General features: G+C 49.0%; 1 protein-coding gene across 2 annotated transcripts in view; it reads left to right on the top strand.

Annotated features, from left to right (window-relative positions):
- The window catches only part of dnah6 (dynein, axonemal, heavy chain 6), a 669,683-nt gene that overhangs the window by 247,444 nt on the left and 407,619 nt on the right, over positions 1–14,620 (top strand). For both annotated transcript variants that reach the window (XM_070888374.1, XM_070888373.1), the window contains exon 33: positions 14,013–14,568. In XM_070888374.1, coding sequence (XP_070744475.1) covers positions 14,013–14,568 — 556 coding nt within the window. The remainder of the gene's footprint in view (positions 1–14,012; positions 14,569–14,620) is intronic.

The following is a 14,620-nucleotide window of genomic DNA, read 5'->3' as shown; positions in this document are numbered from 1 at the left end:
ACGGACTGCGGGAGGTGCTCCGCAAAGCGGTCAGCCAATCTACGCTTGGTCTCCTTAATGTAGAGGAGACCACATCGTGAGCAGCGAATATAGTATACTAAATTGAAAGAAGTACAAGTAAATCACTGTTTCACCTGAAAAAAGTATTTGGGGTCCTGGTTAGTAGGATGGGAGGAGGGAAAAGGGCAGGTGTAGCATCTCCTGTGCTTGCACAGGAAGGTGTTGTGGGAAGGGGAGGGGACACTGGGGGTGACTGCGACATGGACCAAGGTGTCGCGGAGGGAGTGATCCCTTTGGAATGCTGAGAGGGGAGGGGAGTGGAAGATGTGATTGGTGGTGGGATCATGCGGAAATGGCGGAGGATGATCCGTTGAATGTGGAGGCTGGTGGGGTGAAAGGTGAGGACAAGAGGAACTCTGTCATGGTTCTGGGAGGGGAAGGACTGAGAACAGAGATGCAGGAAATCGAACGGACATGGTCCAGTGCCAGTTAACCTTGGTGGAGGGGGATCCGCTGTTGAGGAAAAAGGAAGACATGTCAGTGGCACTAGTGTGAAAGATAGCGTAGTCCGTGCAGATGTGACAGGGAAGGAAAAACTGGAAGAATGGAATGGAATCCTTACAGGATGTGGGGTGGGAGGAAGTGTAGTCTAGGTAGCTGTGGGAGTCAGTGGGCTTTTAGCGGTTACTGGTCGAAAGCCTATCCCCAGAGATGGAGATGGAGATGGAGAGGAAGGGAAGGGAAGAGTCGGAGGTGATGGACCATGTGAAGGTTAGGGAAGGGTGGAAATTGGATGCAAAGTGAATGAATTTTTCAAGTTCAGGGCGAGAGCAGGAAATGGTAACGATAGTCATCAATGTAACGGAAAAAGAGGTGAGGGAGTGGACTCCAGTAGGACTGGAACAAAGAATGTTCCACATATTCCATGAAAAGGCAGGCATAGCTTGGACACATGCGGGTTCCCATAGCAACACCTTTAATTTGGAGGAAGTGAGTGCAGTTCAAGCAGAAGTTGTTCAATGTGGGAACAAGTTCAGTCAGGCGGTGGAGGATGAGGACAGGTTGGGCCTCTGCTCGAGGAAGAAGTTGAGCGCCCTCAGGCCATCCTGGTGGGGGATGGAAGTGTAGAGGGATTGGACGTCCATGGTGAGAAGGAGACAGGTGGGGCCAGGAAACTGGAAACTGTTAAAGTGACAGAGACCGTCGGATGTCGGTGGGAAGAGAGTGGACAACGGGAGAAAAGATAGAGTCGAGATAGGAAGAAATAAGTTCTGTGGGGCAAGAGCAGGCTAAAACGATGGGTCTACCGGGACAGTCCTGTTTGTGGATCTTGGGAAGGAGATAGAAGTGGGCTGTGCGGGGTTGGGGAACTATAAGCTTGGTGGCTGTGAAGGGAAGATCTCCAGAGGAGATGAGGTCAGTGATGGTCTGGGAAATTATGGCTTGATGTTTAGTAGTGGGGTCATGGTCCAGCGGGAGGTAGGAGGAGGTGTCAGAGAGTTGGCGACCAGCCTCTGCAAGGTAGAGGTCAATTCGTCAAACAACAACAGCGCCACTCTTGTCAGCAGGTTTGATGACAAGGTTGGGGTTGGATCTGAGTGAGCGGAGTGCTGCAAGTTCAGAGGGAGGTAGGTTGGAGTGAGTGAGTGGAGCAGAGAAATTGAGACGGCCGATGTCCCATCACAATTAAGAGGTCGAGAGAGGGTAAGAGGCCAAAGGGAGGGGTCAAGGTAGAGCAAGAATTCTGAAAATGGGTCAGCTGTGCATGGGGAAGAATCCTGGCTGAAGAAGTGGGCACGGAGGCGAAGGCAGCGGAAAAAGAGCTCAGCATCGTGTCGAGCTCGAAATTCATTGAGGTGGGGGCATAAGGGAATGAAGTTCAGGCCTTTGCTGAGGACTGATCGTTCGGGCTTGGAGAAGGGAAGGTCAGAGGGGATAGTGAAAACAAGGCAGGGGGTGAGATTGGAAGAAGGGATGGAATCAGAGGGAAGTGTGGGGGAAGAAGATTTCGGAGGGGCGCTGGTGTCCAAGAGTTGTTGAAGTTTACGATCCTTGATACCTGAAAGGAAGGAAAAAAGTTTTTGATTAAAGCGAAGGATGAAATGGAACTGCGGACCAGGACAGTTTAGAGATAAAGTGAGTCGGTGCTGCTGAAGAGAAAGGTCGAGAGTGTGCATGTGGCGGCACATAGCGTTGAGTGTGAATCACTCGATGCGGTGAGAGCAGTGGACGTGGAGGCTGGTGGGGCTCCCCTTGTCCGCGACTCCTCCGACGCCCTCCGTCATTTTATCAGTTTCCATTTTCCCGGCCCCAACCGTCTCCTTTTCACCATGGACATCCAATCCCTCTACACTTCCATCTTCCACCAGGATAGCCTGAGGGCACTCCGCTTCTTCCTCGAGCAGAGGCCTAACCAGTCCCCAGCGTGATCCCACCACCAATCACATCTTCCCTCCCCCCCCCCCCCCCCCTCAGCATTCCGAAGGGACCGCTCCCTCTGCGAAACCCTGGTCCATTCCGCAGTCACCCCAGCAGCCCTTCCCCTTTCCATGGCACTTATCCGTGCAAGTGCAGGAGATGCAACACCTGACCGTTTACCACCTCCCTTTCTACTATCCAGGGCCCCAAATACTCCTTCCAGGTGAAACAACGATTTACTTGTACTACTTTCAATTTAGTATACTGTATTCGCTGCTCGTGATGTGTTCTCCTCTACATTGGGGAGGTCAAGTGTAGATTGGGTGACCGCTTTGCGGAGCACCTCGTTTAGTCTGCAAGTGTGACCCTGAGCTTCCAGTCGCTTGTCACTTTAATTCTCCACTCCACTCCCACTCTGACCTCTCCGTCCTCGGTGTCCTTCACTGTTCCAATGAAGCTCAATGCAAGCTCGAGGAACAGATCCTCATCTCTCGTTTAGGCATTTTACAGTCTCTGGACTTAACATCGAATTCAACAATTTCAGAGCGCAACTACTGCCAATCTTTGGCTCCCTTCCCACCGCCATGCCCCCCCCCACCCCCACCCCCGGGACGTGTTTCTTTTTTCCTCCTTGTCTCTAATAGCAGCTGGTCATTAACCCGCCGTTCACACCCTATCTTGACTAATGTTTTTCTAATTCCTGGCATTACCATTTCAATTCAGCCCTTCACCCATCCCTTTTGTCTCTCTAACCTCTCCTGCCTTCCACCCTATCACAGACCTTCCCTTTTGTTCGTTCCTCCCCTCCCCCTTTCAATGCTTGTTAGGAATGTGTTTTTTCTGAGCACTCTCCAGTCCTGACGAAGGGTCATCAACCCGACAGGTTAACTCTGCTCACTATCCTCTTTAGTGTGTTTACATCCTTTTGGAACATTGCCCATGTTTCACTTAACATTTAGAAGTGCTAATTCGATGTATTTTTCAAAAGATTTCAGCAAAATTGCCTGCACAGGTACATTAATAAGATATAAAATATCTTAAATTTATTGAATGATACATTGGGCTTAATTTTGTCCATATCTGTTTTTTTGGCGTATTTCCAGAGTTACGCCCGTATTTCTAGGCCAGAACTGCTCCAAAAATAAATGTGCCAAGATTCCCAGCTCTATTTTTCAAAATTGGCGCCGCGCAGCCTGCCCTGTAGCCTTGGGGAGTGGAGCCAACTGTCTCTGCCGACAAAACGATGCTGCCCTTTTTGCGCATGCTTGGAAAAAAAGGACTTTTTTGAAGTGATTCCTATGGGTGCATGTGCAGTACAGCTCCCGGTCTGCAATCGGCTATTTTTAAAGAGCCAGTTGTGTGTGAGAACTTAAATTTGCATTGGAAAAATCAGAGCTGCAGTACAAGATGCATTGTGGCGCAAGGACCAAGAATTTCTTACAGGATGAAGTGGAGGCACTAGTTACTGTGATTGAGGCCAGATGGCAGGAGCTGGACACCAGCAGAGGTCACATAAATGTTACACCCAAAGAAATGAAGAAACATTGGAACCAACTTGCAGAAGATTACTGTGCAATGGTGACCACCCCGAGGTCTGGAGGCCAGTGCAAAAAGAAGTGGCAGGACCTTGGTCAAGTAGTTAGTGTAAGTAATTTTTCAGTTTTCAATGGAATTGCAATTGTAAATGTGACCAGCTATATATGTCCCACCCAGCAGAAAGACACCCTCTCTAAAATGTTATATTTTCATCTATGCAGAGGAAAATAGCACACAACAAAAGGGAAAGAATTCGAACAGGAGGAGGCCCGGCAAATCTTCACCCACTGACACCCTTGGAAGAGTGGGTCGCTGGTCGGAAGAGAGGAGCTGAACCCACACTCGAGGGAGAGAGTAACTCCTGCAAATTCCACAATCTGGATTTCCTAAATGTTAAGTACTGCACGGGCTAGCCATGCTTCGGTTCATGGGGATATCTCCCTTAGCTACGCTTCGGTTGATGCAATGTGCTATCATTCATCGTGGTCCTTCAAATCAGCCTGCTGCCTGCGCTGTGTGAGCCTACTCATGCCACCCACTAGAACTTGAGGTCAACCCTGATGATGCAGAAGAAGATTCAGATGAGGACAAGCCTGAAGAGGTGAACATCTTCCAATCCCACCTTCCAGACCAAGAGCATGGGTGTGAGGGGGAGGGGATGGATGAAGCCCCCACTGTTGTACTCACTTTTGAGGAGGTGCAGGTGCTGCTTTTGAGGTGCTAGCCCCTTCCCTGAGTAGTGGTTTGAGTGTTGTTGGGAGATTCCATGGTTTCCCATGGTCCGAGGCAGGGGATTCCAGTGGCACACCCAGGGCCCCACCATCTGAGGCTGCAGGTCCCAATAGGGTGCAGCGAGACACACCCAGAGTCCCACCGTCCCAGGCTGCAGGTCCCACTGGGATGCTGCGAGCCACACCCAGGGTGAGGAGGGGAAGGATAGCTCGACCGCGCTCTCCTGAGGTGCAGGATCTAACAGATGTAGTTCAGATGATGGCAATGAGTGCGGAGAGCATTGACGTTGCGCGATCACTCCTGGACACCATCAGTGGGGTGGGTGATGAGGTATTGGGACTGTTGGGAAAAATAACAACACTCTCATGAGAAATGTGAACACTGTCCGGGAACATGAGGGGGGGAATGTCGTAGGTAGTTCAAACACTCTGTGAACATGAGGGAGGGAATGTTGCAGATAGTTGAGACACTGTTGGTGAACCTGAGGGAGGGCAATGTCATAGGTAGCTGAGACACTGGCGGCAAACATGAGGGAGGGAATTTTGGAGTTAGCTGCTGCAATGAGGGAACATGCCAAGACCCCACACATTGACAGAATCAACTGCCACTCCCACTTCAATACCCAGACCAGCATCTGAAGAGGCCTAAGCCGGGCCTTCCACATTACCAGCTGACCCCCCCCACCCCATCAAGAAGCGCGCATTACCCGAGATGTTCGAAAGAATAAGCTTGGTACCAACCTGAGAAACGCTGTGCCACCGCCTATGGGCAGGGGAGGTTGTGTCACCAAAACCAAGCGCAGCGGGCGGTCTTAGAATAAGGTGGAGGAGAGATGGGTGCAGCCTCTCTTTGCTGCGACTGCTGTTATTATTATTGTTGTTACTGTTGTAACTGTTCTCAAATTAAAAGTTTTTTTATAAGTTATGTAAATTTACAAGTTTAAAAGTTAGTAAGTGACATTAAAGTTTTTAAGTGATCTTAGAGTGTTAGGCCCCAAGTTTCCACATGATTTGCTCCTGATTTTTAGGAGCAACTGGTGTAGAACGGAGTATCTTAGAAATCGGAATTCTCGTCATTTAGTTTGCTCCAGTTCTAGTCAGTTAGAACAGTTTCACTTTGGAACAGAATTTATTTTTCAAAAGGGGGCCTGTCCGGCCACTTACGCCTGTTTTCAAAGTTTCGTCAGTGAAAACTTACTCCAAACTAACTTAGAATGGAGCAAGTGAAGATTTTTGTACGCTCGAAAAAACCTTGTCTACACTTCAGAAAATCAGGCGTAGGTTACTAATCAGGCGTAGGGAATGGGGGGGGGGGGGGGCGGGGTTTAAAGGGAAGTTTACAAACATTAAACACTTCAGTTTTACAAATAAAGAGCCATCATCAATAATAAATGATAAATACATCAATAAATCAACCAATAAATCAATCAAAAAAAATTAATAAGAAATATATATTTTTTTTAAAAATCAATAAATAAAACATTTTCTACTTACCGACTGCAGCACCGGGAGCCCTCCAACAGCGTGCTGGGATGTCCCCCCACCCCAGTGTCTCTCTGTCAGTGTCTCTATCTCTCTGTCTATCTGTGTGTGTCTCTCATTCTCTGTCTGTCAGTGTCTGTGTTTCTGACAGCGAGGGGAGGGGGAGGGGGGGAGCAGAGGGAGAGAGGGGGGGAGCAGAGGGAGGGAAGGTGAGAAGGGGGAGGGGGGAAGAAGATGGGGGGTGGGAGGAGATGAGAAGATGAGGGAAGGGGGGGAAAGGAGAAGGGGGAGGGAGGCTGAACGGGCCGGGCCTGAGGACCCGTCCCCAGCACCAGATTTACAGGTAGGTGGCGTTGGGTCGGGTCGGGGGGCTGCTGGGAGGGAGGTCGGTTCAGTCCGGGTCGGGGGGAGGGAGGGAGAGGGAGGTCAGGTTGGGGGGAGGGAGGTCAGGTCAGATCCAGTCCGGGGGGGGGAAGCGGGAGTCGGATCCGGGGGAAGGGGAGCGGGGGGGGAGTCGGGTCGGATCCGGAGGCAGGGGTGGGGGAAGCGGGAGTCGGGTCCGGAGTGGGGGCGGGGGGGGGGGGGGAAGCGGAAGCGGGAGTCGGATCTGGTCCGGGGGCGGGGGGGGGGGGGGAAATGGGGGAAGCAGGGGTCCGGTCCGGTCCGGAGGCGGGGGGTGGGGAGCGGGAGTCGGGTCGGGTCCGGAGGCGGCGGGGGGAGCGGGAGTCAGGTCCGGTCCGGGGGCGGGGGGGGGGGGGGGGGAACCAGGTCGGGAGGAAGCAGGAGCTGGCCATGGGAGGAGCCTTATTCATGCAGCCCCAGTGAGGCCATTCGGCCAGGGCTAGGGGCTGCGTTTTTCGGCCCCTCCCGCACAGCTTCGGGCGCCTGGAGCTACTGCACTTGCGCGCCCACTGTAGCGCGCATGTGCAGAGGTCCCGGCACTGTTTTCAGCGCAGGGACCTAGCTCCGCACCCTGCAGCTCGTGCTGTGCTGCGCCGAGGGCCAGAAGACCTGCAGGGAGGTGGAGAATCTGGAGGGTTTTTTTAGGCGCACTTTGTGGCGCGAAAAACGGGCGTCCAGGTCGGGACTGCGCCGTTCTAGGCACGGCTCGAAACTTGGGCCCAAAGAGTTTGGGAAAAATTTTAAAGTTTGATACAAGAATATGTTTATTTAAGTTAAGTAAAACATTAAACTTTTGAATAAAATATATTTTAAATTATAACAATCATTTCCATTATTTGTTCGATTATTAACACAACATTTGAAGTAAACTAGAATAATTTCTATCATTTGTTCCATTAACACAACACAACATTATGGAACAGATCCAAAAGTAAACATGGTCCATGGAAGCAGTAAAGTGTTCATGGATGAGCTGCTGGCGCAAGGCTCGAGCAATCTTTAAAGGTGTATGACGGCCTGCCCACTTCTGCCGTCGTGCTCCAGGTTCAGGTAGTTGCATGGCTTCCTCATCCTTGTCGTCGTCCTCCTCCTCCTCATCTGCATCTTCCTCATCATTGTCATAAGCCACTCTCATTGCAGGTGGGTCTTCCACTACCATCTGCTGCTGCCTCATGATGGCTGAGGCATGCAGCACACAACAGTGAACTGACCGACAATCTCAGAGGAGTACAGCAAGTAGCCTCTGGAATGGTCCAGGCATCGGAAATGTCATGTATGTATGCTTGGGGTTACTAGCCACTGTCTGAGGTCATTATGTTGTACGCACATGTGTGCGGCCCAGGTATAACAGGCAAGCCATCATGTAATGTAATCACTTTGGGCTCTAATAAAGCAGAGCCAGGTTTGTACCTGTTAGTTTACAGAATTCAGTCTATCGAGTTATATACATAACATTTGGCAACGAGGTAACTTAAGAATCTTTGCATGCAAAAATGAGCACAATTGGAATTCTGGAGAGATTCGTGGAGGGAGAGGACTGGGCAGCTTTTGTAACTCGCCTGGACCAATACTTCGTGGCCAACAAAATGGAGGAACCCACTGACGCAGTTAGGTGCAGGGCGGTCTTCCTCACGGTTTGCGGTCCGAAAATCTATATGGACTCATAAAGACTCTTCCAGTGGAAAAGGACTATGAGGAATTGTGTGCTCTGGTACGTGACCATCTCAAACCAGAAGAAGGCATCATATCTCATGATATCGATTCTACATGCATGTTCGTCCTGAGGACCAGGATGTGTCAGAATTCGTTGCCGACCTGAGACATCTAGCTGGACCATGTAAGTTCGAAAACGTGTTGGGAGACATGCTGCAGGACTTGTTTGTAATCGGCATCAACCACGAGGTGATCCTGCGTAAGCTACTGGCGGCGGAGACACTGGATTTGAGCAAGGCCATCACGGTGGCCCAGTCGTGCATGACGATGGCCAAAACCTAAAGCAGATATCATCGAAAAATCGGAACTCGGCAAGTACTGTAAACAAGATTGTATCGTCGTTTGGCAGAGCTGCATACGGCAGGGCCTACTCGAGTGCGTATGCGAAACCTGTGGTTGCCCAAAGTATGCCAACGGGAATGAATCCGATTTCACTGTGTTGGCCTTGTGAGGGCAATCATCGGCCTTTTCAGTTTCGGTTTAAACGTTACATTTGTAAAGGCTGTTCGAGACTGGGGCATCTCCAGCGCATGTGTCCGCAATTGAGCAAGCGTCTTGCGACACACCACGTGGAGGATGATGACCAGTATAGCGCGGATCCAGATATGCAATCTGAAATATCAGAGGAGGCAGTGTATGGACTGTATTCATTCCTAACAAAGAGCTAACCGATAATGATTAATGGGAAACTTAACGATGTGTCCGTACCGATGGAATTGGACACGGGTGCGAGTCAATCAATAATGAGCCAGAGGACATTCGACAAGCTGTGGGATACTAAAGTTGTGAGGCCTAAGCTGAGTCCAGTCAATGCCAAGTTGCATACGTACACAGAAGAACTCAGAACGATTGATTGGCAGTGCAGTAGTCAAGGTGTCGTATGATGGTGTGGTTCATGATTTACTGTTATGGATTGTCCCAGGCAATGGTCCAACGCTGTTCGGCAGGAATTGGCTTGAAAAAATCAAATGGAATTGGAACGATATCAAAACGTTGTTGTCGGAGGATGATGGTCCATGTGCTCATGTGCTGAGCAAGTTCCCCTCGCTGTTTGAACCATGTATCGGCAATTTCACGGGAGCCAAGGTGCAGATTCACATGGACTCGGATGCAAGACCCATGCATCATAAAACTTGGGCGGTTCCGTACATGATGAGGGAGAAGGTCGAAATCGAATTGGACAGACTCCAGCGTGAAGGGGTCATATCAGCGGTCGAATTTAACGAATGGGCCAGCCCCATTGTTCCTGAGTTGAAGAGTGATGGCACTGTCAGGAATTGTGGAGACTACAAGGTTACGATCAACCGAGTTTTAAAACCGGATCAATACCCATTACCGAAGGCTGATGACCTGTTTGCAATGCTAGCCGGGGGAAGTCGTTCGTTAAACTGGATCTGACGTCGGCCTACATGACACATGAGCTGGTCAAGGCGTCGAAGAAACTTACGTGCATCAACACTCATAAAGGTCTGTTTATCTACAACAGGTGTCCTTTCGGAATTCACTCGGCTGCAGCCATATTTCAGAGGAACATGGAGAGTCTACTGAAGTCCGTCCCCAGAACCGTCGTGTTCCAAGATGACATCCTGGTCACAGGTCGTGACACCGCCGAACATCTGAACAACTTGGAAGAGGTTCTACATTGTCTGGACAAAGTGGGACTCAGACTGAAGCGTCTTCATGGCACCGGAAGTCGAATTCCTGGGGAGGAAAATTGCTGCTGATGGCATCAGGCTTACGGACTCAAAAGCCAAGGCCATCAAAAATGCACTCAAGCCTCAGAATGTGACGGAGTTGCGTTCGTTCCTTCGTCTACTCAACTACTTCGGTAATTTCCTCCCTAGATTGAGCACTTCATTAGAGCCACTGCACATGCTGCCAAGAAAAGGCAGGGTTGGGGCGCGTCTCAAGACAGAGCTTTTGAGAAAGCTACTAATCTGCTTTGCTCTAACAAGCTGCTGGTACATTATGATCCGTGTAAGCATCTAGTATTGGCCTGTGATACTTCGTCATATGAAGTTGGTTGCATACTCCAACAAGCTAATGAATCGGGTAAACTACAACCTGTTGCGTATGCTTCTAAAAGTTTGTCAAAGGTGGAAAGAGCCTACAGCATGGTAGAGAAAGAAGCACTAGCCTGTGTGTATGGGGTTAAAAAGACACACCAGTACCTGCTTGGTCTTCGGTTTGAACTGGAAACAGATCACAAGCCACTCATTTCATTGTTTTCCGAAAACAATGAAATCAATACCAATGCATCGTCCCACATTCAGAGGTGGGCGCTGACATTATCTGCCTATGGTTATGTCATTCACCATCGACCTGGCACCGAGAATTGTGCCGATGCACTGAGCCATCTGCCGTTGCTCACACTGGAGGTGGAGACGCCACAACCTGCAGACCTACTGTTAGTTATGGATGCTTTTGAAAGTGAAGGAACCTCTGTCACGGCTCAACAAGTTAAGACCTGGACCAGTCAGGACCCGATATTATCAGTTGTGAAACGTTGTGTCCTTAGTGGTGATTGGTCTGCCATACCCAAGCAAATGGCTGATGAGACCAAACCTTACTACTGTCGCAAGGGCAAACTATCCATTCAGTCAGATTGTTTCCTGTGGGGTAATCGTTTTGTTATGCCTAAGAAAGGCAGAGAGAAATTTGTACATGACCTACATAGTACTCATCCTGGAATTGTCATGATGAAAGTCATTGTCAGCTCTCATGTATGGTGGCCTGGAATTGACTCTGATTTGGAATCATGTGTGCATCAGTGCAACACTTGCATGCAGCTAAGTAAAGCACCAGTGGAATCACCGCTGAGTCTTTGGGCGTGGCCATCTAAACCATGGTCCAGAATCCACATCAACTTTGCAGGTCCCTTCCTGGGAAAGATGTTTTTATTGTGGAGGATGCATATTCCAAGTGGATAGAGTGTATAATCATGTCATCCAGTACATCCACAGCTACCATGTTTGCCACTCATGGTCTGCCCGACATCGTTGCAAGCGACAAAGGATCTTGCTTCACTAGTATGGAGTTTCAAGAGTTCACGAAACTCAATGGTATCAAACATGTGAGGTCAGTACAATTCAAACCCGTATCTAATGGTCAAGCAGAGCGTGCTGTCCAAACCATCAACCAGAGTATGAAACGTGTAACTCAAGGTTCACTGCAGACTCGCTTGTCATGCATATTGCTTAGTTACAGGACAAGACCCCACACGCTTACTGGGGTCCTCCCTGCTGAACTATTGATGAAGAGAGGTCTTAAGACCAAGCTGTCTCTTGTCCACCCTGAGTTGAACGAACATGTTGAATACAGACATCAAAGTCAGCAGTGGTATCATGATTGCGCTGCTGTGTCACGTGACATTTCTGTTAACGATTCTGTGTATGTATTAAATTATGGTCAAGGTCCCAAGTGGATCGCCAGTACTGTTACGGCCAAGGAGGGTAACAAAGTGTTTATCGTTAAGCTCAAGAATGGGCAAACATGCAGGAAACATGTTGATCAGATAAAGCTGCGGCACATGGATGAACCGGAACAGTCTGAGGAAGACACAATCAGTGACCAACGAACCTACCCTCAGTCATCAGAGGACTCCGCTGTCATCAATGAATCTGGACTTTCAATCTCTGACATGGTCATTGCCACTCCCATCAAATCGGCTACCCAGCCCCCAGTCATAACAGACTCAGAACTCCAAGGCTGGAGTTGAACTGAGACGAACAACTCGGAAGCAGAAAGCCCCGAACCGTCTCAATTTGTGAAAAGGCTGTTACTAATATCTTAAAGGGGGAAATTGTCATGTATGTATACTTGGGATTGCTAGCCACCAGATGGCGCCACTGTCGGAGGTCATTGAGCTGTACGCACGTGTGTGCGGCCCAGGTATAAGAGGCAAGCCAATCATATCATGGAATCACTTTGGGCCCTAATAAAGCAGAACCAGGTTTGCACCTGTGTTAGTTTACAGTATTCAGCCTATCTAGTTATTACATATATAACAGGAAACGCTGTTTCAAGATGCCAATGGTCCTCTCTATTAAGCTGCGTGTCGCAATGTGTGACATGTTGTATTCCCGGTCAACTTCTGTCCAGTTTACGCGTAGGGTCATCATGAGCCAGGTGGCGAGGCCGTACCCTTTATCTCCCAGTAGCTAGCTCTGCCCTTCTGGCTGCTGCTGAAACATGGCAGATATAACGCTCTTGCATAGAATGAATGCATCATGGGTGCTCCCAGGGTATCTTGCATCAACTGACATGACGCGATGCATGTCGTCACACACGAGCTGCACATTAATGAAGTGGAAGCCTTTTCTGTTCCTGTACATCTCGGAATCCTCCAACGGCGCTCGCAAGGCAACGTGGGTACAATCAATGCAGCCCTGTACCTTTTGGGAAGCCAGCAATCCTGGTAAAGCCCACAGCCCTGTCACGCATTACCTGGGCGGTCATGGGGAACTTTATGGAGTCAACCTCCGGGCCTTTAGTGCTGAATGCAAACATGTGTTGCATGTTGAGAAATGGCACACGCATCCCCAGTTGTAGCTTGGAACGATCCGGGTGCATAGAATGAAAGTGCAGCTGTAACCTTCACTTCAACTGACAAACCATCCTTCTGATGCTTCTAGGTTGCAGATCTGCTTTTACCAACTCTCAGACCTCAGTTATAACTTCTTTGCGGAAACGCAGGCTTCTGACACAGTCTGCATCACTCGGGTGCAGGTACGAAAGCCTGTCTTGATATACCCGATGTGGGTAAGGCCTTCTGCCCATCACCCTATGGGGTTCGTCATGCGATGACGTCGAATCAATTGTCTCCTCTGCAGCACCATCATGCAAAAGGCTTGCACAATGTATGCCATTGTCAGTATTGCCCTCATGCTTAAATTTTATCTTTGCAAGAAGCTCAAAACGGCCGGTAGGCAGGACAAGGTTCTTTGTTCTCTCTCCACACAGACCTGTATGGACCACACCCAGGTCTGAGCAGGTGTAGTGATTGGGAACCCCCCCACCCTCCAACCCCCTGGGCTACATTTGATGCATAGTGCAGGCTTCTGTTGCCTTCTGATTGCCTTCCACAGCCCCCCACTTTCCACAGCCTCCCACCTCCCCCCACGCTTCTTTTGCAGCTGAGCATCGAGCCCCTGTGTTCGGGCACGGGACCGATTCTGCCGGCTGGCACTCCGACCCTCCAGCCCTGTTTGCAGACATTCGGTGGTAGCGTGTGAGTTGAAAAAATGTGAAAACTTACAGAATTCCATCAAACTTCCATTTACTGTGTTATAAGGTAAAAAGAAACAATCTTTATTTTGCATATTTAAGTCTTCTTGGCTCCCTCCAAAACTTCTCTGACAAACAATGGCATCTTTCTGCGCCAATTTTTCAATGTGCACTGCTTTTTCTTAACTCACCGGAAGGTTTTTCGGGAGTGGTCACGTATGCCGACCTAGGAGACAATATTTTGGGGCAAACTTCCACAATTGACAAAAACTGATGCAGACATCAGGTTACGCCCCCTATGACACAAAAAATACCCCTAGAAAAATCGTAACTAACTGAGTTACACTGGCACACATTATTTGGGGAAACTTTAATTTTTTAATTTATGCCAAAAAAAGCTGCGCGCGCCAAAAAAACGGTGCAGATTACTGGGGAAAATTGAGCCCATTGTTTCAGAATGGTTTGATTTTAGAATGTGGTGACGCTTTTCTTTTTTCTCTTCAGTGGAATCCTTTCAGATTTATTTCCAGGAGTTGTTATTCCAGATCGTGATTATGGTTCATTCCAGCAAACAACGATTGAAGTCATGCTTAGCCGTGGCCTGCAACCTGTCCCTACTATGATTGTAAAGGTCATACAGTTATATGAAACCATGATTGTACGGCATGGTGTTATGCTGGTTGGGCCTACTGGAAGTGGCAAAACTACAGTTTACCAGGTTCTGGCAGACACTCTTGGGACTTTGCACAGTGCTGGTGAGACAAACCCAAACTATCAGCCTGTGAAAATGTATGTGCTAAACCCCAAATCAATCACAATGGGTGAACTGTACGGTGAAATAAACAGCTTGACACTGGAGTGGAACGATGGGCTAATGGCACTTAGCGTCCGTGCAGCTGTGAATGATGAAAGTCACGAACACCAATGGATTATCAGTGATGGTCCCGTTGATGCATTGTGGATTGAGAATATGAATACAGTGCTCGATGATAACAAGATGCTTTGTCTCGCAAACAGTGAACGGATTAAACTTACACCATATATTCATATGGTCTTTGAGGTATGTGATTCTAAATCTATTGATTATGCATGTCTCAAGACTGTGGTATCAT

This window comes from Pristiophorus japonicus, chromosome 1, assembly GCF_044704955.1.
Source record: "Pristiophorus japonicus isolate sPriJap1 chromosome 1, sPriJap1.hap1, whole genome shotgun sequence".
NCBI lineage: Eukaryota > Metazoa > Chordata > Chondrichthyes > Pristiophoridae > Pristiophorus > Pristiophorus japonicus.
This window is presented reverse-complemented; position numbering and strand designations above follow the sequence as displayed.